At 42.3% G+C, this 27,150-nt stretch overlaps 1 protein-coding gene across 47 annotated transcripts in view; it reads left to right on the top strand.

Annotated features, from left to right (window-relative positions):
- The window catches only part of LOC110490717 (supervillin), a 149,892-nt gene that overhangs the window by 36,680 nt on the left and 86,062 nt on the right, over positions 1 to 27,150 (top strand). For 26 of the 47 annotated variants that reach the window (XM_090199993.1, XM_090199992.1, XM_090199991.1 and 23 more), the window contains 5 exons: positions 16,092 to 16,155; positions 18,804 to 18,895; positions 21,335 to 21,401; positions 21,480 to 21,622; positions 21,981 to 22,794. In XM_090199993.1, coding sequence (XP_090056119.1) covers positions 21,394 to 21,401; positions 21,480 to 21,622; positions 21,981 to 22,794 — 965 coding nt within the window. In that variant the 5' untranslated portion in view covers positions 16,092 to 16,155; positions 18,804 to 18,895; positions 21,335 to 21,393. Of the gene's footprint in view, positions 1 to 1,155; positions 1,932 to 16,091; positions 16,156 to 18,803; positions 18,896 to 21,334; positions 21,402 to 21,479; positions 21,623 to 21,980; positions 22,795 to 26,649; positions 26,734 to 27,150 lie in introns of those variants that run through there. The other 21 variants (XM_090199978.1, XM_090199969.1, XM_090199967.1 and 18 more) reach the window with 5 other exon arrangements.

Raw genomic sequence — 27,150 nt, 5'->3', positions numbered from 1 at the left:
ATTATAAAGTTTCTTTTTTTATGGTGAAAATGATCTTCCCCAAATATAAACTCACGCGCTGTTTATGTATGCCAGTTAGGCTCTACAACCAATGTAAAGTGGATTCATGTGATTAATTTTAAGACGTTATTTGGCCACTATAGGCCTATGGGCAAGGCTACGTGATGTGTGCGACTATGATTCAAAAAAAGTTATACAAAAAAAAGGCGTTATTTCTTATGCTGGGCATCATTCACAAGTGACAGGCGAATATTGCCACCCATCATATTATTGTTGACTTCATCTTGTCTTTACATACATTATTTAGTATATGTGTGAAATTTGTTTTGATTTACAATGGACCATTATTATGCACCTGTATCGAAACAACAGGGGCAGCTGGAAAGAATACATGTCATCAACAGTTTGCTCTTAAATAACGAATGGAGGACACTATTCCCCGTGGTTTATTTTCATGCCAGGTAGGCTATACTCCTGTTGTAAATATAAGCAATGTGCTCAATTATTAGGAACGTTTAAATATATATATATATATATATATATATAGTGGGCCTAGCATATAGTGAAAGCTGAACTTCCCCTTTTCAGTAGAGGCCATCACTGTTTTTCTCGCGCAATTGCATAACCTATTGAAATGTTACGCATCATGGGCTCTCATAAAGTACTTGATTAGATTTTCGAATACATTTGCATTGTCAGAGAGATTAGAGGGACAATTAGTGTGCTGAGTAGCAGGCAGTTAGCAAACCTGCCACCTCTAATAAACTGATCGACTGTCTTTCATCCCCTCCTTAAGAACACTCCACATCACACCTGGGTTCAAGTGGGATGTGTTTGGACACATCACATGAATTTCTTGGCTGAGAAATCAAAGTAATCCTATTTGTCTCCCTGTGTGTGTACACTATCAGTTATTGTGTGATTCTGCACGTCTGAACATGTATCCTTCTCCTTTTCAATCTCATTCACTTTATGTGGTCTCCCTCTGTGTGTGTGTGTGTGTGAGAAGCTGTCAGACTATAAATCAATATTTTCCTCCCACACTGCTCCTCTTTTGCCTTGCTCTGGGGATGGATTACTAGAGTATTTACCATAATGATACGATTAGTCAGACAAACAATCCCATGATCTGAGCTCCATCGCAGCTGATTTCCCATTCTCTCTTTCTCTCTCCCTCCAGCTCTCTTTCCCTCTCCTCCCTCTGTGCGTCTCTCTCTCCTCTCTCGCTCTGTAGCATCCCACTGCTGTCTTGTCACTAGGCCAAGGGAACACAGCAGCACACTCTTCGTACTTCCTGACTATACCTTTCTCTCTCTCTCGCTCTCCTTCCGCTCTCCCTATCTCTTCAGCTCTCTCTCTCACTATCTCTGAGATTCTGTAGGAGAGGGATGTCCAGCCTCTCAGGTCCAATCTGTTAGTGTAGCGATGGGGCCTCGACTAGCTAATTTCTTGGCTGTAATCAGATTAGCAGGCACTGAGCAGCTTTAGTTAGCCCCTGTCTCCCTGCAACCTGTCTATTTAGCCAGTTAGCTATTAGCGTTAGTGCTGGAGGAGACTAGAGGGGAGCTGTCAAGAGACTCAGCCTAGCGTCGTAGCCACAGCCTCGACGCTCCTCTAAAACGCTACACTGCCGACGCTACTACGTACTACTACTACTGCTCAGCTCACTCCCTCTCCTGTCTTTCTCTCCCTGTCTCTCTCTCTCTCGTGCTGCTCATCCCGGGGCAGTTACTGGCTGCCTTTGTTTCTCTGCATCACCTTGCAGTCAGTTGCCTGCCTGTGGGTTGTACCTCAGCACTTCTCACTTTTTCTCTCCAGCTCTCTTTTTATTTCAATCTGTCCGCTGTACCTACCTGGTCTTGCAAAAATGTATCGGAGCGCAAACCCATGGATCTCAAACTACCTGAGCCATGTCAAGTTCTGCGGCCAAGGTAAGAGAGAGGCTGGGACTGAGGATAGGGCTGAAGATAGGGTTGGGATTGTGGGCTGTAGCTGGCTCTCTTTTTAAATACCCCAGTTTCCAGCTTTCCTTGCGCTGTCTGCAGCTGTAGCCTCCAAGGACTTACGTAGCAGCCAAGATGAGGGACTAGCTGATTGCAGAAGGAGGGAGAGCTATTTCTGGGCTCTACTTTGTCTGAGGTTTATTTTTGGAGAGTTATGTTAAGGCATATTATGTGTGTGTGTGACAGACGCTGTTTGAGTGTGTGTGCTTGTGTAGCCAATGATTCTCATAGCTGTATACCATTTTCACCCTTTCAATAATGCTTCCAGGGTGTTGAACTGAGTGTTGAATGGGGGTTCTGCTTGCTTAACTGGCTGAGAATTCACAACAGATGTTCCTGGTGGTATCCCAGGATGGGTTCCCAGCCATTCAAACCCAGTAGGAGGGTTTGCATCCCAAATGGCACACTTTTCCTTAACCTAGTGCACTACTTTTGACCCAGGCCCATAGGACTCTGGTCAAAAGTAATACACTATATAGGGAATAGCATGCCATTCTGGTCTGGTGAGGTATTTTGTGTTTGGGGTTAAGGTTTTTACAGCACATTGACCATACATAAGAGTCTCCTGTACACGCCATGTACTTAGCCATCCGTCATTTGATCAGCCATTTACTACTAGCGCACAACTAACGATTCCACAATGGCTACACATGCAATGCTCTTGCTAATGGAATAAGACTAGGCTTTGTTAGCTGTTCATTGTCTTGATTGATTGTCTATAATTGGCTTATAGTAGTATCTACTGTAAGTCCTCTGTTTGTAGGGAGGGGTTTAAGACTTTAGTTGACTCAGTCTCACCTGACTTACCCCTCCTTGGTTTTCTGAATAAACTAAACCTCTCCCTCATTTGATCTCTTTACTCTATAAGCCTCTCATGCCACATCCTCCTTTGATTACCTTGTCTCTCGGAGTAGAACATCAGGGAGGTCAGGGCAGGTGGGCGTCTGTGTGGGTGGGTGTGGGTTTTTATTTTATTAGGATCCCCATGAGCTACTGCACATGCAACAGATACTCTTCCTCGAGTCCACAAATAACGTACAAATACATGACGATGTACAGAACATTAATAGACAAGAACAATATAAGATATTACATTCAATTCTAAATAAGTGTTATACAGTACCAGTCAAAAGTTTGGATACCTACTCATTCAAAGGTATGTCTTTATTTTAACTTTTGTAAATAACCCCCCCCCCATCAGTCTATATACAATACCCCATAATGAAAAAGGAAAAACAGGTTTTTAGAACATGTAGCAATAAAAACATAGACCTTATTTACTTAAGTAAAAACCTGCTCCAGAGTGCTCAGGACCTCCGACTGGGACGAGGGTTCACATTCCAAAAGGACAATGACCCTATGCACACAGCCAAGACAACGCGGAGTGGCTTCAAGACAAGTCTCTGAATGTCCTTGAGTGGCCCAGCCAGAGCACGGACTTGAACCCGATCGAACATCTCTGGAGAGACTTGAAAGTAGCTGTGCAGCCACACACCCCATCCAACCTGACAGAGCTTGAGAGGATCTGCAGAGAAGAATGGGACAAACTCCCCAAATACAGGTGTGCCAAGCTCGTAGTGTCATACCCAAGAAGACTCAAGGCTGTAGTCACTGCCAAAAGGCGCTAAAACAAAGTACTGATTTAAAGCGTCTGAATACATACAGTGGGACAAAAAAGTATTTATTCAGCCAGCAATTGTGCAAGTTCTCCCACTTAAAAAGATGAGAGGCCTGTACTTTTCATCATAGGCACACTTCAACTATGACAGACAAAATGAGAAAAAAAATCCAGAAAATTACATTGTAGGATTTTTTATGAATTTATTTGCCAATTATGGTGGAAAATAAGTATTTGGTCACCTACAAACAAGCAAGATTTCTGGCTCTCACAGACCTGTATAGGACACCAGAAACAAAATTGTAGACCTGCACCAGGCCGGGAAGACTGAATCTGCAATTGGTAAGCAGCTTGGTTTGAAGAAATCAACTGTGGGAGCAATTATTAGGAAATGGAAGACATACAAGGCCACTGATAATATTCCTCGATCTGGGGCTCCAAGCAAGATCTCACCCTGTGGGGTCAAAATGATCACAAGAACGGTGAGGAAAAATCCCAGAACTACACGGGGGGACCTAGTGAATGACCTGCAGAGAGCTGGGACCAAAGTAACAAAGCCTACCATCAGTAACACACTACGCCGCCAGGGACTCAAATCCTGCAGTGCCAGAGGTGTCCCCATGCTTAAGCCAGTACATGTCCAGGCCCGTCTGAAGTTGGCTAGAGAGCATTTGGATGATCCAGAAGAAGATTGGGAGAATGTCATATGGTTAGATGAAACCAAAATATAACTTTTTGGTAAAAACTCAACTCGTCGTGTTTGGAGGACAAAGAATGCTGAGTTGCATCCAAAGAACACCATACCTACTGTGAAGCATGGGGGTGGAAACATCATGCTTTGGGGCTGTTTTTCTGCAAAGGGACCAGGACGACTGATCCGTGTAAAGGAAAGAATGAATGGGGCCATGTATCGTGAGATTTTGAGTGAAAACCTCCTTCCATCAGCAAGGGCATTGAAGATGAAACGTGGCTGGGTCTTTCAGCATGACAATGATCCCAAACACACCGCCCGGGCAATGAAGGAGTGGCTTCGTAAGAAGCATTTCAAGGTCCTGGAGTGGCCTAGCCAGTCTCCAGATCTCAACCCCATAGAAAATCTTTGGAGGGAGTTGAAAGTCTGTTTCCCAGCAACAGCCCCAAAACATCACTGCTCTAGAGGAGAACTGCATGGAGGAATGGGCCAAAATACCAGCAACAGTGTGTGAAAACCTTGTGAAGACTTACAGAAAACGTTTGACCTCTGTCATTGCCAACAAAGGGTATATAAAAGTATTGAGAAACTTTTTTGTTATTGACCAAATACTTATTTTCCACCATAATTTGCAAATAAATTCATTAAAAATCCTACAATGTGTGTTTTCTGGATTTTTTTTCTCAATTTGTCTGTCAAAGTTGAAGTGTACCTATGATGAAAATTACAGGCCTCATCTTTTGAAGTGGGAGAACTTGCACAATTGGTGGCTGACTAAATACTTTTTTGCCCCACTGTCTGTAAATGTAATATTTCTATTTTTAATAAATGTGCATGTGTTTTTGCTTTGACATTTTGGGTTATTGTGTGTAGATTGAGGGATTTCTTTTTCCCCCAATCCTTTTTAGAACAGGACTGTAACAAAACAAAATGTGGAAAAAGCCAGGGTTCTAAATACTTTATGAATGCCGTGTGTGTGTGTGTGTGTGTGTGTGTAGACAACCAATCAAAAGTTTGCACATACCTACTAATTCAAGGGGTTTTCTTTATTTTTACTATTTTCTACACTGAAGAATAGCGAAAACTTCAAAATTATGAAACAACACATGGAATCAGGTAGTAACCAAAAAGTGTTTAAACAAATGAAAATCGATGTTACTATTGAGAATCTTCAAAGTAGCCATCCACTGCCTTGGTGACAGCTTTGCACATGCTTGGCATTCTCTCAACCAGCTTCACCTAGAATGCTTTTCCAACGTTCTTGAAGGAGTTCCCACATATGCTGGGTACTTGTTGGCTGCTTTTCCTTCAATCTGCGGTGCAACTCATCCCAAACCATCTCAATCCGGTTGAGGTCGGGTGATTTGCGGAGGCCAGGTTGTCTAATGCAGCACTCCATCACTCTTCTTGGTCAAATAGCCCTTACACAGCCTGGATGTGTGTTTTGGGTCATTGTCCTATTGAAAAACAAATGATAAGCCCACTAAGCGCAAGCCAGATGCAGAATGCTATGGTAGGCCACCTGAGTGGCGCAGTGGTCTAAGGCACTGCATTGTTGCTAGCTGTGCCACTAGAGATCCTGGTTCGAGTCCAGTCTGTCGCGCAACCGGGTGACCTATTGGGAGGCGCACAATTGGCCCAGCATCGTCCAGGTTAGGGGAGGGTTTGGCCTGCACGCTGACAAAGTCACCAGGAGTATGGTGTTTCCTCCGACACATTGGTGAGGCTGGTTTCCAAATTAAGTGGGCATTGTGTCAAGAAGTAGTGCTGCTTGGTTGGGTCGTGTTTCGCAGGACGCATGACTTTTGACCTTCGCCTCTCCCGAGTCCGTACGGAAGTTGCAGCGATGAGACAACACTTTAACTACCAAATTGGATACCACAAAATTGGGGAGAAAAGGGGTAATAAAGAATGCTATGGTAACCATGCTGGTTAAGTGTGCCTTAAATTCTAAATGAATCACTGACAGTGTCACCAGCAAAGCACCCACACACCATCACACCACCTCCTCCATACTTCACAGTGGGAACCACACTTGCGGAGATCATCCGTTCACCTACTCTGGGTCTCAAAAACATGGCGGTTGGAACCAAAAATCTCACATTTGGATTAATCAGACCAAAGAGCAGATTTCCACCAGTAAATGTCTATTGCTCGTGTTTCTTGGCCCAAACAAGTCTCTTCTTATTATTGGTATCCTTTAGTAGTGGTTTCTTTGCAGCAATTCAACCACGAAGTCCTGATTCACGCAGTCTCCTTTGAACAGTTGATGTTGAGATGTGTCAGTTGCTTGAACTCTGAAGCATTTATTTGGGCTGCAATCAGAGGTGCAGTTAGCTCTAATGAACGTATCCTCTGCAGCAGAGTTAACTCTGCGTATTCCTTTCCTGTGGAGGTTTTTGCGACTGCACTTAAAGAAACTTTCTTTCCATATTTCAACATTTTCCATATTGACTGACATTCATGTCTTAAAGTAATGATGGATTCTTGTTTCTCTTTGCTTATTTTACATGTTCTTGCCATAATATGGACTTTGTCTTTTACCAAATAGGGCTATCTTCTGTAGACCAACCCTACCTTGTCCCAACACAGCTGATTGGCTGAAACGCATTAAGGAACGAAATTCCACAAGTGAACTTTTAACAAGGCACACCTGTTAATTGAAATGAGGTGCGCAAAGCTTTCGAGGCAAAGGGTGGCTACTTTGAACAATCTCAAATATAAAATATATTTTGATTTGTTTAACACTTTGTTTTGGTTAGTACATGATTCCATAATTTTGATGTCTTCACTATTATTCTACACTTTAGAAAAACCTTTTGAACTGAAAAACCTTTGATTGGTAATGTATAGTGGAAAGACACCAAGAGACAACAACAACAATACTGTTTACACACTATTCATAGATACATATATTATTATATACAGTACAGTTAAATTAGATCTTTAGTAGGAGGAGAGGTACTGTGATTCAATGTTTTTTTTTTTTTTTTTTTTTTTTTAAAGCTAAACTTGCTTTTTATCTGAGTAACCTCTTGTGGCAGAGCATTTCACGATGACATGGCTCTATACATAACTGAACGATGCATTAAATCAGTTTTTGTATTGGGTTTCGTGAAGAAACCCATAGTGGAGTGTCTGGTGGGGTATGTGTGCATGTTTCAAGTGTATGCAAAAGATTATACAAGTGATTAGGCATTTTCAACACAAACTGTGGTGGGGGGGGGGTAGTCGGAGTTGTAATGTAAGTCATCCTGTTGTGTCATTTTAGTCACATTTCCTTTTGGGCGCTCTCTAATCGCGGGCTTTTCTGCTCAGGGTAATCCCATCTCAGCAGGGACATATGCTCTTGAATGGAGTGAGTATTTTCTGCACATACTTACTTAATAAGCCCAATGTGGGATTATTGCCTTCTCCAAGTATTAGCGTTAGTGTATAGAGCCTGTAGCAAGAAAGAACTTACTTATAGAACAGTAAAGGGTTATCTCGCTGTCAAACACAGTAGGTTTATCATGAAATAAATCATGTCTAATGCAGTTTCAAGCAATCGGCATTCAGGATCAGATCTACTGTACCTTCAGAAAGTATTCAAACCCCTGGACTTACTCCATATTTTGTTGCAACCTGAATTCAACATTTATTAAAATTATCTTTTTTTTTTACCCATCTACACACACTGCCCCATAATGACAAAGTGAAAACATGTATTTAGAAATGTTTAGCAAATTTATTGAAAATGAAATATGGCTAAATCAATGAGCAGTTTCATTCCTCTCCAGCAACTGAGTTAGGAAGGACGCCTGTGTCTTTGTAGTGACTGTATTGATACACCACCCAAAGTCTAATGAATAACTTCACCATGCTCAAAGGGATATTAATGTCTCATTTTTTATATCCAATAGATGCCCTTCTTTGAGAGGCATTGGAAAACCTCCCTGTTCTTTGTGATTGCATCTGTTTTTGAAATGTACTGCTTGACTTATGGACCTTATAAATGATCTGTGTGTGTGGAGTACAGATTTGTATTCCTGAACCTATTTAGACTTATTGAAGTCCTATTGAATACTTAACTCGAGATTTTCCATGCCGATATTTAATGACTTTGTGACATGTAATTCCACTTTGACATTATGACATGTAATGTGTATATAGACAGACCATTTGACCAAATAATTTCAATTTAATACATTTTTTTATTCCGTTTGTACGACAACAAAATGTGGAAAAAGTAACGGGGTGTGAATACTTTCTGAAGGCACTGTACCTATTGAAGTTAGTCTACATTTGATTAAAATTGATTAAAATTGATTTAAAAAAAAAAAATTGAACCTTTAACTAGTCAGGTCAGTTAAGAACAAATTCTTAATTACAATGACGGCCTACCAGGGAACAGGGGGTAACTGCCTCGTTCAAGGGCAGAACGACAGATTCGTACCTTGCCAAGTCAGGGATTCGATCCAGCAACCTTTCGGTTACTGGCCTAACGCTCTAACCACTAGGCTATCTGCCGCCCCACAAAGTGGTATGAAGTCTATGCTATGATCTTTTGATATCTCAGCTTAGACCTAGGGGGGGGGGCATATGCCTATGAGACTCCATTGAATCATGAAATCAGTTCATCCCCATGTTTTACTCGTGCAGGGCAACTTTAATAGCTCTGTCTACGTGCATATAGTGTTCTTATAACACTATTGCATCCCTAGTGGCCTGTAGATTACATCTTTAACATCAAAGGGTTGGGATGTCTGTGATCATATTAGTGTGTGTATGGAATGTGTAGTGCATTGAAGCACCCTCCTACTATTTATCTTTCCTCTGCTCTAAATGGACCTGCATGCTGCCATTGAGGCTGTTAAAGTAACACAGGCATGTATCTGATGGCCTTCTATGCCCCCTGTAGGCTACAACATGTTGACTCATCCAGCACCACTAGGATCTCAACCGCTAAATGTGGTTTTACACTGCAGTAATAGTATGGTATAGCCTGTTTGTGGTGTCTTGCCAATTCCTCTGCACAAGCAGAATAGTGACCAGGTTAAATCAAATGTAATTTGTCACATGCGCCGAGCACAACGGGTGTAGACATTACCATGAAATGCTTACTTACAAGCCCTTAACCAACAATGCAGTTTTTTAAGAAAATAAGTTTTGTTTATTTAGTAAATATTTTCTTAAGTAACACAATAAAATAACAATAGTGAGGCTATAGACAGGGGGTACCGGTACTGAGTCAAAGTGCTGGGATACAGGTTAGTCGAGGTATTTGGGTTAAATGTACATGTAGGTAGGGGTAAAGTGACTATGTATAGATAATAAACAGAGTAGCAGCAGTGTTAAAAAAAACGTGGGTGGACCTAGACTGTGCACTCTGGCACCGCTTGCCCTGCAGTAGCAGAGAGAACAGTCTATGACTTGGGTGGCTGGAGTTTGACAATTTTTGCAGCCTTCCTCTCATACCGCCTAGTATAGAGGTCGTGGATGGCAGGAGGTTGGCCCCAGTGATGTACTGGGCTGTATGCATTACCCTCTGTTGCGCCTTAGTCGGATGCCGAGCAGTTGCCATACCAGGCGGTGATGCAATTGCTCCGGATGCTCTCGACGGTGCAGCTATAGACGTTTTTGAGGATCTGGGGACCCATGACAAATCTTTTCAGTCTCCTGAGGGGGAATAGGCATTGTCGTGCCCTCTTCACATCTTGGTGCGTTTGGACCATGATATTTTTGTTGCTGTGGACACCAAGGAATTTAAAGCGCTCGACATGCTCCACTACAGCCTGTTAATATGAATGGGGGCGGGTTCGGCCTTCGTTTTCCTGAAGTCCACAGTCAGCTTCTTTGTCTTGCTCACGTTGAGGGAGAGGTTGTTGTCCTGGCACCACACTGCCAGGTCTCTGACCACCTCACTATAGGCTTTCTCATCGTTGTCTGTGATCAAGCCTACCACCGTTGTCGTCAGCAAGCTTAACAGTGGTGTTGGAGTCGTGCTTGGCCACACAGTCATGGGTGAACAGGGAGTACAGGACTAAGCAAGCACCCCTGAGGGGCCCCCGTTAAGTGAAAATGTTTTGCCTACATAATGAACCACGTTTCCATCCACAGTTTTTATGTGAGTAAAGTCATACCGTATGAAAAATAATAATGACAGCTATAATGGAAACAGGAAGTTTTATAACATTTTTTTTTAAATGCCGACAGGTTAGTTCGACATGGTGGGTTATTTTTGTGTCTAAAATTAATTACGCTAGAAATGGTGGTGGAAACGTCTTTATTTGCAAATATTGATATAATAACCATACCATCGAAGTAAACTTGAAGTCACGCGACAATATGGTGTGTGTGTGTGTGTGGTCCGCCCACTATGACTTGGGAAACCTTGCAGTTTGTTAGGCTACAGATGAAATAAGTTATGATGAACTTCACAGGGTGGTGAAAGTGCATGGTGATCTTGATGCTCCTTTCCAAATAAATATTGTCTGTCTTATTCTGGTGACATGATGATCGTTGCTTGACTGCTGTTTAACAAATAAATATATTCTCGCTGTTTTCCGTAATAATTCCATGTAGACTAGCCTACAGTAGGCTATCTGCAAGCTGTTTGAGGTTGTGGACAGGTGTCTTTTATACTGATAACAAGTTCAAACAGGTGCCATTAATACAGGTAACGAGTGGAGGACAGAGGAGCCTCTTAAAGAAGAAGTTACAGGTCTGTGAGAGCCAGAAATCTTGCTTGTTTGTAGGTGACCAAAAACTTATTTTCCACCATAATTTGCAAATAAATTCCTAAAAAATCCTACAATGTGATTTTCTGCATTTGTTTTCAAATTTTGTCTGTCATAGTTGAAGTGTACCTATGATGAAAATTACAGGCCTCTCATCTTTTTAAGTGGGAGAACTTGCACAATTGGTGGCTGACTAAATATTTTTCTGCCCCACTGTATATATAATTTTTCTATATATATATATATATATATATATATATATATATATATATATATATATATATATATATATATATATATATATATATATTAAAACATTTTTTCTTGCTTGTTTTCAATGTTATTTTGGAATTAATTTGTGTCACATATCAGTTTACAAACATTGTATAGAATTAAATAATTGAGTAAATAAAGCCGTATACAAACATGGTCTCTTTTTTGCTTCCTTGAGTAAGGCAGCTCCAAAATGCAGGTGTTTCAGCTGAGCTCAGTGCTTTCTGTGGTGGAGGGGCAGCCAGCGGAAAATACTGAACATTGGGGTTGGTAATGTACTCTATTTGCGCCGTGATTGGCTCATTGATGGGGACACTACGTCACCTCAAAATCTACGGGGAGAACTGAAAAATTCAAGCCCCTTGAGTTACATTAGAAGTGCCCATCCTAAAAGGCTCAAGGTCATTGGCCACAGATAGAATGACGTCAAATCATGTTACATCTACCGTAGCTTTGATTGGACTGATCATGTCAATATCATACTTTCCAAATTTTAGCTAGCAAGCTAGACAAGCAGTCATTATCATGAATCACGTCGACAATCTACTCGCAAATTATAGATCAAATGTATCAGTGCTCATCGGCCATTGGACATTACACAACAAGTTGGAAATCGCAAATTCAACAATGAGTGGTTTGGAAGGAATCAGTGGCTAACTGCAAGTGTTGCAAAGCAATCACAAGCCTGCTATTCAGTGGAGTGGCTGTGTGGTTCAAGTCTGGGTTTAAGGGTCTTTTTTCCAAGCTTAAAAGGATAAACATTCAACACCATGGGCCAGAAAAGTTTGATTACATTGGCCATGCTGTCAATCCAGCATGACTTCTGCCACATTCAAGACAACTGGGAACATAAGTTTTAAACAGTCATCCAATTCGGAATTCCAAGTCGGGAACGCAGGCTGTGTCATCGGCAAACTTAATGATCGGCCTGAAGATCACTGACGTCATGATTCAACCTTGTTTTTCCCCCTTAGTTCCCTGTTGTTTTGAAAGTACTATAATCTCCAGAAAAGGAAATACTTTGACAAAGTTTGATGACTGCTGCGCCAACTTTCTTTTCAAGTGAGCACATCACAACAAGGTGAGTCCAAGAATGTATTGTATGCTGTTGCATAAATTATGTAATATGCCAGGGAGACATGTATACTGTAGCTCACAAAGTAATACTAAGTGTATGTTGTGCAGTAAGCTGTTAGTAGCCCGTGAGCCTCACCCTAATAACTTAGCCTACTTTTCTGACTTGGTGATGCACATGTAGTTTATAGCCTGTTTTAGAGAAATGCCATCAAATATTGTAAGAGCTTTCATGTCCCCTTTATTAATCCTACAGTTCTGACTTGGTGTACAGGGATAATACTGTCGCTGTACATTTCAAAAGTGCTGAACAAATAGTTTGTCTTAATTGAGATGACGGATTGTCTCTTATCCGTTCGTCGTCCCCTTATGCCATAGTTTGTATATCTCAATTGTCAGTAGAAACCACATTTGTTTAAGCAAGTTAGCCATATTGACTGAATTAACTGTTTCGCTGCCAGACAAGGCTCCGCTGATATCCAGGTGTAGCAGTTGTAATGATTCACTCCACGGTGCTGAAAAGAAAGCTCTGCTGTTGGGACAGCTTTATGTAGGCCCTAACAGTTTGTGGGCACCGTTTGTCACCTTTATAGTGCAATTCATGTATTGTTTAGTGTTGTGTTGTGGCTTTGCTGGCAGTTTGAGTTTGCCCCACCAAGATTTACATACTAAAATCATCACTGTATTCAATGTTTGCTTTTTAAAAAAAAGATCTACCAATAGGTGCCCTTTGCGAGGCATTGGAAAACCTCCCTGGTCTTTGTGGTTGAATCTGTGTCAATGCTGTACTGAGGGACCTTACAATTATCTGTATGTGTGTGGTACAGAGATGAGGTAGTTGTTCTAAAATCATGTTAAACATTATTATTGCACACAGTCAGTCCATGCAACTTATTTTGCAACTTGTTAAGATTTTTTTATATATATTATATAAAATGTGTAACCGATGTGAAATGGCTGGCTAGTTAGCGGTGGTGCGCACTAATAGCGTTTCGATCGGTGACGTCACTCGCTCTGAGACCTTGAAGTAGTGGTTCCCCTTGCTCTGCAAGGGCCGCGGCTTTTGTGGAGCGATGGGTAACGATGCTTCGTGGGTGACTGTTGTCTGTGGGCAGAGGGTCCCTGGTTCAAGCCCAGGTAGGGGCGAGGAGAGGGACGGAAGCTATACTGTTACTTTTGTGTGTGTTTGTGTATATATATGTACGTGGACACCCCTTCTAGCCTTTCCAACAAGTCAGTTTGTCAAATTTATGCCCTGCTAAAGCTGCCCGGGTCAACTGTATGTGCTGTTATTGTCAAGTGAAAATGTCTATGAGCAGCAACGGCACAGCCATGAAGTTGTAAGCCACACCAGCTCAAAGACCGTGCCCGCCGAGTTCTGAAGCGCATAGCGCATAAAAATCGTCTGTCATCGGTTGCAAAACTCACTACAAAGTTCCAAACTGAATGGAATGGAAGCAAGTACCCGCAGCAATGTTCCAACATCTAGTGGAAAGCCTTCCTAGAAGAGTGGAGGCTGTTGTAGCAGAAAAGGGGGGACCAACTCCCTATTAATGCTCCTGATTTTGGAATGAGTTATTTGACGAGCAGGTGTACTTAATTTTGGTCATGTAGTGTATTTAGGCTTGCCATAACAAAGGTGTTGAATCCTTATTGACTCAAGACATTTTCAGCTATTCATTTTTCATTCATTTGTAAAAAATGTCTAAACATAATTCCATTTTGACATGCGGTATTGTGTGTAGGCCAGTAATTCATTTTAAATGCAGGATGTAACACAACAAAATTGTGAAAAGTCAAGTGGTGTGAATACTTTCTGAAGGAATTGTATGTCAAAGCAAATTCAAGACTTGGCCATGCTACTGCAACATTGACTTTAAACGGTCTCCATTGTTTTTGTTTTTCTATGTCTAAAATTGTGTTGCACATATTCAAGGCTGCTGCTTTCTTCATAGGAACTATGATGTTTGTGTGGTGTATTAGGGCAGAGTTTGACAACTGTCTTTGCATCGATGGTGGCTGGCACTTATCACTTCGATGCGCCTGTGTCATGAGTTAGAAAAGTAGAAAAGGCTCATCAGTCACCTATGTGTGAGGGTTGGTTACCATGTATTTAATTTGAATTGCTTGTATCTCTCTTCTGTATTTTTCTCTCATAGAGAGGCTTCTATTAGGTAGAGTTGGTAGGTGCTGCCACATACTCACAAAGAAACAACCATGACGTGATTAGGGCTGTGATGTTCATGGAAATTTGGAGGACCTTAATTGGGCAGCCAAGTGACCGTGGTCTTCTTAACTGTTCGAAAAGCACAATAAATAAACAAATCTATGAAACAAAATTCCGCACATTTTCTTATCTCCTCCACTCTTGCCTGCATGGGCTGCCATAGACAGAATGAATATAACGGCCGTCCCCATTTAAGTCCATGTTGGCATAATGGGTGGATTGGTGGCCATTGCGAATGTACCCATAGGAGCAAATCAGAAAGTGTACCCATCAATATGTGATTTGTTGATTCCTTCCATGTTCATGAGCCACATCAGTTAACATCACTTGAATGAACATTCTACATTACCATGGAAATTATTGCATCACAATACCCGGCAGCCATTGCGAGTGTACACATGTACTCAGTCAAAGTGCCAGGGTTAGAGGTTTTATTCATTTTTTATTCGAAGACAGTTTTATTCATTCTATTTATATGTGTGACAGTGCAGGCAATCTAGGATGTGTTGTCTAGGCAACTGAATACTTTTTTGCTACAGCACCTTGCTTGTTTCAGCAAGGAGCAACAAAGTTTCACGTTGTAAAGAATCCATGTTTCCACAGAAACGGACTTAACCGCACGAAGGGCTCCCGAGTGGCGCAGTGGACTAAGACACTGCATCTCAGTACAACAGGCGTCACCTGATTTCGAATCCAGGCTTCATAATTTTTTCTACTGTGTTATTGGCTTGTTAATTGTTTACTTCATGTGTAACTCGGTGTTGTCTGTTCACACTGCTATGCTTTATCTTGGCCAGGTCGCAGTTGCAAATGAGAACTTGTTCTCAACTAGCCTACCTGGTTAAATAAAGGTGAAATAAATAAAATATAAAAATCACATCCGGCCGTGACCGTTGGTTATATGGTTAATTGTGCCAGTCCTACATGTGATCAGACTTTAAAGAATCCAATCCGTCTCAATGAAAAGCAATCAAACCTCTAACGCCTTGAGCTGTGACGACATAGAGACAAGCCACTTTAGAAAGAGCTGTACTGCAATTTACTGTGTGCGTGCGTGTGTCTTTGTGAGTTAGCTGTCTCAACTCTCACCTGGTTTCATTTTCAAATAAACACTAGTCTGCGGCTCTGTTAAAGTACTGCAGTATACAGGGAATAGGTGCAATTTTGGATGTGCTCACAGTTACATTGTTCTCATTACAACCCAAAGGCTGCACAGATCTTATTGTTCAACATGATTCAATAAAACATGTTTTAGTTTTCTAATGTATTTAATTCCTCTGCAGTGCTGCAAGTCCACATGACTAATGTCGTGCATAGAGAAATGTTGTTGAAGGACCTTAAGATGCCTCTAATACACTCGTTTGAACGTTTTGTCATTAAAAATGTAAAGTTAGGCCATTGTGAATGGTCCGTCTCCTCTCACTCCAGTGACGAAGAACTGAGTATGGTCTTAAAGTCTAAATGATGTTTTCTCTCTCCTCTCTAGAACTTGGGAGTGAGACCCCCATCAAACTTGGGAAGGCAAGACTTTTACAGAAGAGGGCTCTTAGGTAAGATGCTATTTTCATGGATAATATAAATATTTGTCTATTGTTTCAGTTCTGTATACAGTATCCTTGCACATCTAATACATCTAATATTTTTCATCTGTATTCTTTTCCCATCCGTAATGGATAGACAATGGTAATGGATAGACGTAACGTCAATAGACATAACAGGTGCCTTTTAGATTTGAGTCAGTGTGAATAGATCAACAGGATCTACGACTTTGATGTAATCGGCCTATTACTGAAAATAACTGCACATAGTTTTGATAATGACTTATTTTAGTTGCTAATAGGAAGAACTTAGGGCCAAGATTTACTGGTCGGCTATTTAGATTCTCTCTCTCTCTCTTCCAAAAATATTTTTTAAACATTTGGATGTCCTCATGACCTCCTAAGAATCCAGTACCCCCGTTTTCTAACCCAGCCATTGATTCCTCTTTCAGTGCATTGTTTTTACCCTATTCCCTATATCAATACTTTTGGGTTGTGCATTTCTGGCATTTGAGATGCAACCAGAATATAATTACATAGTTAATTTCTGCTTACTGAAATGAACCCATGGACATGGTTCTGACCAATTATTTATATACTATGCACACTAGATGACTGACAGGGGGAGCTGATTTGAAACCGCTGCTCCTCTATTTTACTACTCCCCCACCGTTTGTAACAAAAACATATATTTTGTAAGCTGTAGAAATGCATTTATTAATGTAATTTGCTTATGCCACATTTATTCTATGACAGACGCCTTAATGTATACTTTAAAATTATATTATGTGAGCTAAACATACAAATAAAAACATTGAAATATAGAAAAACATTTGTTTCAACATTTTAACATAACATTTTTGGAGAGCACTAATGTTACTGTCCCCACTACCACAACAAGATACTTAAATACGTGTCATTTTGTCCTTAGCATATGTAATTGAAATACTGTATAATTCTATTAATTCCTATGGAGGACTGCGTCTTCTGAGAAGAACCAATATGGCCGACCGGTAGCTTCAAAGCCTTTCATTGACCAATACAGTTGTCGCCAAAAGTTTTGAGAATGACACAAATATAAATTTTCACAAAGTCTGCTGCCTCAGTTTGTATGATGGCAATTTGCATATATGTTACGAAGAGTGATCAGATGAATTCCTCTTTGCCATACAAATGAACTGAATCCCCCAAAAAACATTTCCACTGCATTTTAACACTGCCGCAAAAGGAACCGGCTGACAGTGATGTCAGTGATTCTCTCGTTAACACAGGTGTGAGTGTTGACGAGGACAAGGCTGGAGATCACTCTGTCATGCTGATTGAGTTCGAATAACAGACTGGATGCTTCAAAAGGAGGGTGATGCTTGGAATCATTGTTCTTCCTCTGTCAACCATGGTTACCTGCAAGGAAACACGTGCCGTCATCATTGCTTTGCACAAAAGGGCTTCACAGGCAAGGATATTGCTGCCAGTAAGATTGCACCTAAATCAACCATTTATCGGATCATCAAGAACTTCAAGGAGAGCGGTTCAATTGTTGTGAAGAAGGCTTCAGGGCGCCCAAGAAAGTCCAGCAAGCGCCAGGACCGTCTCCTAAAGTTGATTCAGCTGTGGGATCTGGGCACCAGCAGTACAGAGCTTGCTCAGGAATGGCAGCAGGCAGGTGTATCTGCACGCACAGTGAGGCGAAGGCTTTTGGAGGATGGCCTGGTGTCAAGAAGGGCAGCAAAGAAGACACTTCTCTCCAGGAAAAACATCAGGGACAGACTGATATTCTGCAAAAGGTACAGGGATTGGACTGCTGAGGACTGGGGTAAAGTAATTTTCTCTGATGAATCCCCTTTCAGATTGTTTGGGGCATCCGGAAAAAAGCTTGTCCGGAGAAGACAAGGTGAGTGCTACCATCAGTCCTGTGTCATGCCAACAGTAAAGCATCCTGAGACCATTCATGTGTGTGGGATTGCTTTTCAGCCAAGGGATTGGGCTCACTCACAATCTTGCCTAAGAACACAGCCATGAATAAAGAATGGTACTAGCACATCCTCTGAGAGCAACTTCTCCCAACCATCCAGGAACAGTTTGGTGACAAACAATGCCTTTTCCAGCATGATGGAGCACCATGCCATAAGGCAAAAGTGATAACTAAGTGGCTCTGGGAACAAAACATCGATATTTTGGGTCCATCGCCAGGAAACTCCCCAGACCTTAATCCCATTGAGAACTTGTGGTCAATCCTCAAGAGGCAAGTGGCGAAACAAAACCCACACATTCTGACAAACTCCAAGCATTGATTATGCAAGAATGGGCTGCCATCAGGATGTGGCCCAGAAGTTAATTGACAGCATACCAGGGCAGATTGCAGAGGTCTTGAAAAAGAAGGGTCAACACTGCAAATATTTAATTTTTGCATCAACTTCATGTAATTGTCGATAAAAGCCTTTGACACATATGAAATGCTTGTAATTATACTTCAGTATTCCATAGTAACATCTGACAAAAATATATGAAGACACTGAATCAGCAAACTTTGTGGAAATTAATATTTGTCATTCTCCAAACTTTTGGCCACGACTGTACATAGCATCAGCAATCTAGTGTTTATATACAAAATTGGTTATGACTGACTGAGCTGTTCTGTTTATATTTGTGTCCCCCTGCAGCTTCCAGAAAGTGTTCTTGTTCGAAGAGAAAAACACCCTGGCCAAGAACACCAAGGATATAGATGTAAATCTCTTGGCAAGCCTCCCTAAAGGTGACTTTCTATTTCGGAATGCTGTGCTGCATGAAACACATTACTCTATCTGACAAAGTTTGCATCTCAAATGGCACCCTATTCTCTATATAGTGCACTACATTTGACCAAAGCCCTTTTGGCCCTTGTCAAAAGTTGTGCACTACATAGGGAATGCCATTTGGGGCATATTCTCGGACAAAGGATACTTTCCCAGGGTTATGGGAAGTGGTGCCTGTTGTGTAACTGAGGGTGCTTACTGCTTTGACAAGGTTCAGTCAGAAATAATATAAATATTTTTTCATGTGAACAGTGTGTAAGCACTTCAAAACACTTGTACGCTAATGCCTGCCTCAGACCACTCGTAGAACAGCTAAGTGCTTTGTTAGATGCTTTTTGCTCTCCCGCATCACTTTATACACGCAAGGTCTCCGCTAAATGTAGAATCACATGGATTATCCATCTCTCAGGCTCCCGAGTGGGCACTGCATCTTCGTGCTAGAGGCGTCACTACAGACACCCTGGTTCGAATCCAGGCTGTATCACAACCGGCCGTGATTGGGAGTCTCATAGGGCGGTGCACAATTGGCCCAGCGTCATCCGGGTTTGGCCGGTGTAGGCCGTCATTGTAAATAAGAATTTGTTCTTAACTGACTTGCCTAGTTAAATAAAGGTTGCGCATCTGATTAACTTCAGAACAAAGTTGACTACAAATACAAAGTTCTCTATGCAAGTGTTACAAAGAAACAATGAATAAAAATATGTTTTTAAATGAAAACTGAGATGAGTGCATTAAAATATAAACAGTAGGCTTTAGGCCTATTTCAATCATATTGAAATACATTTCATGTTCAATCAATTGTTATTTTGCTAATTGTAGGCTAGTGTCTGTAATTTTTCTCAATCTATTTCTTGAGTAGCCTAACATGTGCGCAATGATGTGCCAAATCTGTGATTTTAATGCAATTTATTGGGGAAGTATAGAATAAGCTGCCTTAATATTTGCAGCTGTAGGTAGTAATATCTTTAGGAGCTGATGTTGTCGGTAATGTGAAATAATTGTAATGTTAAGAAAAGATTTGAATGAAGAAAGCTGATCCAAGAGCAGCTCTCCCTTTCTTTCGATCCTATCAGTATCGACACATGCTCCAACGATGCACTTAGCGACCGTTCTCCCTGCGCGATGTTGTGGGAAACGCATGTTACATCTTCGGCTGTTGTAGGAAAGATGCATTGTTAAAACACTGGTACGCCTAAGTTCCATCGCTATCGGAAAACCGGGCCCTGGGCGATCCATATCGCGGTAAATTGACTGAATTGTCACGATAGTGATAAATAAAACGTTAAGTTTATACCATGAATGTGCACCACAGTTATTTATTGATATTACCCTTAAACTTGTACTACTACATTGAGTGTTGTAGCTATCAATTTCTCCGCTAACAATCAAAATTATTTAATTTCTAACATCTAATTTCTCTAGTAGGGCCCTAAAGTTTATTTATAATAATAAACGATATCAGCAAAGTGTCCACGATAATTGTTCTATTTGGTCGGTGTCGATAATTTTAGGTAACATTTTCGGTTTCCCTCAGTGTGTGCTCACACAGAGAGGCCAGGGCACATGGCACTTGGAGTGCGTTTGGTTGTTTTGTTTCTGTTGTGTATTAAAAAGTTGCTTTATTACATGTGGTGTCCAGCAGTAACACGTGTAACAAGCTGTACTGTTCTGTTTATCCTGACTACAGTGCAGCTCCTTTCCTACTAGCTCATGGATAGGACTCTGTCTGTCTGTCCCCCTAGAGGGGCTGTCCGGTTCAGTCCAACCCAATAGGCTATTACCTGACTGCCCTGCTCTGGCTGTGTTTACATGGGCAGACCAATTCTGTTATTTTTGCCTGTAATTAGTATTTTGAACAATCGGATTAGATCTTTCGCTAATAATTGCCCAGAAGATGATAATTGGGCTGCCTGTGTAAACACAGCCTATGGGTCTGGGTGCATTTTGTGTGATCTCTCGGTCTCTATGTAGGGCTCGATCAATCACATGAAAGATTCCGAGTGTAACTACTTCTTTCGCTAAGTCAATTAGTCAGTAGCAGATTGGACTCTTTCTATTTTCAAAGTGGGATAGAGATTTTGTCAGTTCCTTGTGAATGTGTCTCTCAGCGATTTGTCACTGTGTTGTAGAGAACAGAGTCTGCTACTGGAGGAATCGGCACTTCCTTATAACAAGACCCACAAACAAACCGAGATCTATTCTTGCTCTAGATGTGACAGTAGCCTGTCCAAGATCGGTTTGAACTTACAGTAAACTCTGTTGGCTAATGTGAGCTTAAACTGTCCATCCTTATCTGCTGTGAAGTGTGTCTCTCTCTTATGACTACTGAATTGAATAGACTTTATTCTCTACTTTCCAGTTTTATCACGTTTAACCTACCTGTGTTTTCATCTGTCCAGTTTCAGAATTGAGGAAGCGTTTTGAAGGCATCAGCCCAAGCACTAGCTGTGACTGGGAAATGAACAGGTACAACCGAGACATTCGTGATGGATGAGAACGTGTGTGTGTCACTGTGTGTGTATTTGACTCTGTCTGATTGTGTAGGAAGGAGAGGATTGCCCGGCGGTTGGAGGGCATAGAGAGCGAAGTGCATCCCGCCATATTACCCAGCTGCCCAGGCCTGGTGACCAATCAGCTGGTAGAGGAAGACACGCCCCGTTACACACGCGCCTCGGACACCTGTGTTGGTGAGGACACACTACACAGAGTACCCTGTGTCAGTGAGGACAAGGGCACCTAGGCACAACAGAATACAGTCACCCACTCACTAAACTTGTACCTGGAGTTCCTACATGGCTGCATCAGCTACCTACGCAACCCACAGAATGACAGCACTAGAGCGTAGTCAGAGCTCCATATACCATATAAATAAAGAGACCTGACCCATGCTTTTTAATATGAATTTGGTCAATATTTGCTTACAGTATTAAGTAATTTGCAAGATATACATTGACATCATGCATTATATATATTACTTGCGTAGTGTTTTAGTCCATACATAATGTAATAGTCTGAAGCAACAATGGTCTCTCCCTCTATCCCCAGTCACAGTACAACGTTACAGTAAGGAGGACATGGAGAGTCCAGAGATGATGACCCATCAGCTGGTCACTGCTCCAGAGAGGCAGTCCAGAGCCCGGTGCAGACCCGAGGAACAGACCCAGACCGTCCTCACCGAACCCACAGACCCCGCTGGTTCTGACCTGGACTCCAAGGTGGAGCGGATCGCTCGCTACAAGGCAGAAAGGCGTCGCCAGTTGGCCGAGCGCTATGGTATCTCGCTGGACCAAGAGCCAGACACCACTGTCACCGACCACTTCTCTTCCCGATACGGTGCCTCCTGTGGACTCAAGGAGTTGGCTTCTTCCTCTGAGAGGCAACAGGGCTACACACACCCAGAAACACGCTGCAGGGCAGAGTCTGTGGGGGACGAACACTCCTACACATCCAGTAGATCCAGGGTGGGTAGAGTGGCCCCCCCACCACAGGGCTACGGCAAGCCTGACCAGGGGCGACCCAGGGTTGACTCTTTCACAGAGAGGGAGAGGGTGGAGAACCTGGAGAACCAGCGCAGGGCGGCTCAGCAGGAGAGGAACATCAACCTGGAGAACCAGCGCAGGGCAGCTCAGCAGGAGAGGAACATCAAAGCCCCCGAGCCGCAGCCGCCATCTTCCTCCACCTACATGGATGTGACGTCGTCGACCTCTGCCAAAGTGCCCATTGCTAAGCACAACACCATCATGGGGTTGCCCCCCAGCTCACCCAAGACTGGCCGGAAGTCCTTGCTGCCCTCCCCCAAACAGGGGGAGGGGGACCTGTTCATAGAGCAACAGGCCCACAACATCCTCAGCAGACAGGGGTGAGTGGCCCTACCTCCTACACTATGTCTAGATCTGCTTCGCTCTTTCTCTGTCCCCTTACTGTAAACATAACAGATGGAGAGAAAGAGTCTCTGTATCTCCCTCCCTCCCTCCCTCCCTCACACACACACACACACACTGCGTCTCCTAGATGCCTTTAACAGAACTACAGTGCCTGTGCTCGCTCCAGCCCAGAGCCTGTCCCCCTCTCTGACCCCGGCCCTATGTTTGCGGGCGTGTGTGTGACTGTGTGTTAGCGTGTGCGTAAGGAGACGCTCCTGTGTGTCTGGTTTTTAATGTCCTCCTATGGAAGGATGGGTGGGCTGCGTTTGGGACTGGAAGATGACACATCATCCATTAGGCTTGCAGCACACTCATCGCTCGCTCCCTCACAAAGTCGTCCTCTTGGCAGGAACATTGACTGTGTCCCAAATGGCACCCTATTCCCTATATAATGCACTACTTTTGACCACCACTGGGACGCACACATTATTTCAAACCGCAATCTGAACCCAGAGCAGTTGTCTGGAGTGGAATTAAAGTGCAGCTCAGGCAGGCTCAGTCAGTCCAAAAGGGTTCAAACAGACACGCAGCTGGGACTGAGAGGACTTAATTCTGAACTGACCTCAGATCAGGCATGGATGTTAGTGCTGCATGTCTTTCATGTTTAACAGCAACCTGTACTGTTAAGATGTTAAGTTAGACTAGATAAAAAGGAGTTGCTTTGGGGATTTAGTTGAAGTCAAAATTATATTAAGAATCTACTATAATTGTACAGTTGCTTTCATACTAGAGCGGTGTTCGAATCCTCACACTAACTGCACTAACCATACTATTTGTGACGTGATTTAAGTATGTAGTATGCTTATTGGTCAAAGCATGGATATAGTTAGTATGCCAAAAGTTCCCGGATGTCCTACTAAATTTGCTACTAATAAAACATCAAACTTGCCAGTATATATTAACTATAGGCTGTCTAATTGCTAACTATCCAATGGTTTTTGACTTCATTATTCTTGTCGTTCTTAGCTAAATGGTATCGTCATTGTGCGTTCTCAATGGACATTCGGGTGCTTTCGTAAATTCGCTCTGGCTATCTAATCTATTTCAGAGCACTCTCGTCTGAGTGTACCAGAGCGCAATGAATTTACTAACTAAATGTTGTCAAAAAACGTAATTAAATTGTTGCCAGCAGCACATAACTGACTCTGCTAGGGCGAGTAAAATTATCAGTGGTCTCATTTGTGTCTGGAAGTAACTAGCAAGCTAGCCAACGTTAGCTTAGGTGATTGACTGCAGTTGTATGGTCAGTGTGCGCTCCCAGAGCGAGACGCTCTGAATTTACAATCTGACAACACAAGCACTCTGGCACTCCAGATTGAGTTTAATAACACCCTTGAAGTCGTAAAATGTCTAACTAGTCATTTTTTATGCTAACAAGCTAGCAAATGGTTGCATAGCAACAGCATCAACTTCCGGTAGACTGGCGAAGAGCTAGTACGCTCGACTGAAAGGATATTGTTTGTGTACAGTACACAAAAATTAACCAATAGTATGCCATTTATACTCATTAAGTGTGTAGTATACAGTATGTTAGTATGGGTTTTCGAACACAGCTTATGACTGAGTCACCCAAAGCCCTTTATTTCAGGCGGTGAAACTGTAATGGTGTCATGTTGTAAAAAATGGCACTGTCAATGTTAGATATCCTCAACAAATAGTTAAAGGAATACTTCATTTGGCATTCACAGTCCTGGCCAATGCAGTTCGGTGTTTGGAGACATTGCATTTTCCAATGTTTTTTTCCAGTGCTCTTCATACTCCTCCCCTCAGTCCCTCAGTCTTTTAACAGCCAGCTCTTGGCCTTGCTGTACCCTGCAGGTAGTAAATGTGTACTCACTAAGGGGGACATTTATATTCCACATCCCACCAGGCATTACTCTTTCCCTCATCTGTCTCTCTCTGTGTCGGTCTCTCTGTGTCTGTCGCTCTCTCTCGCTGTGTTTGTCTCTCACTCTCCGGTTTCAAAACTTAGCAGCAGCTGTGTTGCGTTAACCATCAGAAGGGGTGTTGAGTTACGGGGTGCACTGTGTGACTCCTCGGTCAGAACTATGACAGCATACAGAGACACAGCTGGGACTGATGAAGGCCAGCAACACCATGCCAAACCGCCTGCCTGGAGAAAGAGTTTAGGGTTTAGGTCATGGAGCAGAGGGCTAGCTGTCTATCACTCACTAGCTCTCTTTTTTTTCTTATCCTCTCTCTTTCACTCTGTCATTTATTTTCTTACATTTTTTTCTCACCATTTTCCTCCCTGATTTCGTCATATCCAATTGGTAGTTACAGTTTGTCCAATCGCTGCAACTCCCGTATGAACTTGGGAGAAGCCAAGGTTGAGAGCCGTGCGTCCTCCAAAACACAACCCTGCCAAGCGGCACTGACCTATGACTAGTTATTTAAATATCTCTCCTTTCTGCATAGAATAGATAGAAGTTTCAATCCGGTACAGCCCTCTATACTAGGAAGTTATGGCTCTGGATATCGGTAAGACAGATAAGGAAGGACATATACTATGTAGCCACATGGGACCGGACTACACAGGGATTTTTTTCATTTCTTTTTTTAGGACCAAATCATGCAGTGTTTACAATAGGCTACATCAATTGACTGTCTGTATACTAATTCTTTCCCATATACAGTGCCTTTATAAAGTATTCAACCCCCTTTACCTGTTCCATGTTTTGTTGCATTAAAGCCATTAAACTGTCATTTAAAATGACTTGCCTTATGGTGAAATCCGTAAGCAGTTTCCTTACTCTACGGCAACTGAGTTGGGAAGGACGCCTCTATCTTTGTAGTGCCTCAGTGTATAAATACACCATCCAAAGCCTTATTAATAACTTCACCATGCTCAAAGGGATATTCGTTCTTCTTTTTATATATATATATATATATATATATATATATATATATATATATATATATATCTCTTCATCTTCTAAGTGGTGCCCTTCTTTGCGAGGCATTGGAAAACCTTGGACTGGTTGAATATGTGCTTGAAATTCACTACTTGACTGAGGGGTAGTTATTCAAAAATCATGTTAACCAATATTATTGCACACAGAGTGAGTCCATGTAACTTATTATGAAGGCACTGAACATGTACAGTACACTGTGTGCAATACATGCTGCTGTTTTGTGTTATGTCTGTATTACAGGAGGTTGGTGGCACCTTAATTGGGGAGGACGGGCTCATGGTAATGGCTGGAGAGGAATCAGTGGAATAGGTATCAAATACATCAAACACATGGTTTGATGCCATTCCATTGGCTCCGTCCCAGCCATTATTATGAGCCATTCTTCCCTCAGCAGCCTCCACTGGTCTGACTCTATGGTCCTATTATTTTCATAAAACCCAACCCCATAAACCCCAATTCATTGTTCATTGTGATTAACGTTCCTGGAGAGGATTTATTTCATATTTCATATTTGTTTCATGTTTGTTGACATTTCTCCAAATACCAGTATCATAACAGAGCGTGCACTAGACTACTAGAGAATGGGATATCCATTGAAGTTCCAGGCAGATGTATGGTCTTTTTTGGTCAAGTTCAATATGAAGTCAATCGTGTGTGTGCTACAAGTGAAATGCTGGGCAGTCTAGCCGCTAGCCACGCACTCACCCAGTGTGCTTCCAAAATGACACCCTATTCCCTATATAGTGCACTACTTTTGACCAGAGATCCACACTTCTCTGGTCAAATGTAATGCACTACATGGGAATAATAGAGTGACATTTTGGACATGCCCAAGTGTGTCGCTGACTCACTGCATCTCCCGTCCCATTGGTACAGCCCGGAAGTGAAACCACCCAGCGATTGGTTCCTCCAGAGTGATTCGGCAGGCAACACCCAGTCCCTTATCAACTGGCCCTCCAGGTACAGTGGGTGTCTGACCTTCCCTCCTTCCCCTCCACATGCCCATCTCTTAACCTATCCCATCATGGCATTGTCACATCTGACCTCACCCCCCATCAACATGGTGTTGCTGTGGTCTCATTTTATTGACCAAATTCTCCCCCTCCCCACCTCCATTCAGGTTGTCTAATGACTGCAGAAGTTTCTATCTCAATGACTTATAGATTTGTAGAGTTACTTACAGTAAGTGCTCTATTGAGGTACTCTCTTTGTTAATCCCTGTTTCTCTGCTGACTAGGCCAGACTGAGGGAGAGGGGAGGATGATGCTGGGAGTCACAGTGGGGGAAAACCCTTTTAGTCACGACTCATCCCCCACTCCTCTCTGTCTTGACTCAGCAGATATATCCAGTAATGTATCCTCTCTCTCTCAGGCCCAC

Source organism: Oncorhynchus mykiss, chromosome 15 (assembly GCF_057628025.1).
Source record: "Oncorhynchus mykiss isolate SJ-2025 chromosome 15, ASM5762802v1, whole genome shotgun sequence".
Classification (NCBI taxonomy): Eukaryota; Metazoa; Chordata; class Actinopteri; order Salmoniformes; family Salmonidae; genus Oncorhynchus; species Oncorhynchus mykiss.
The sequence above is the reverse complement of the archived record's forward strand: the minus strand, read 5'-3'. Positions and strand labels throughout refer to the sequence as shown.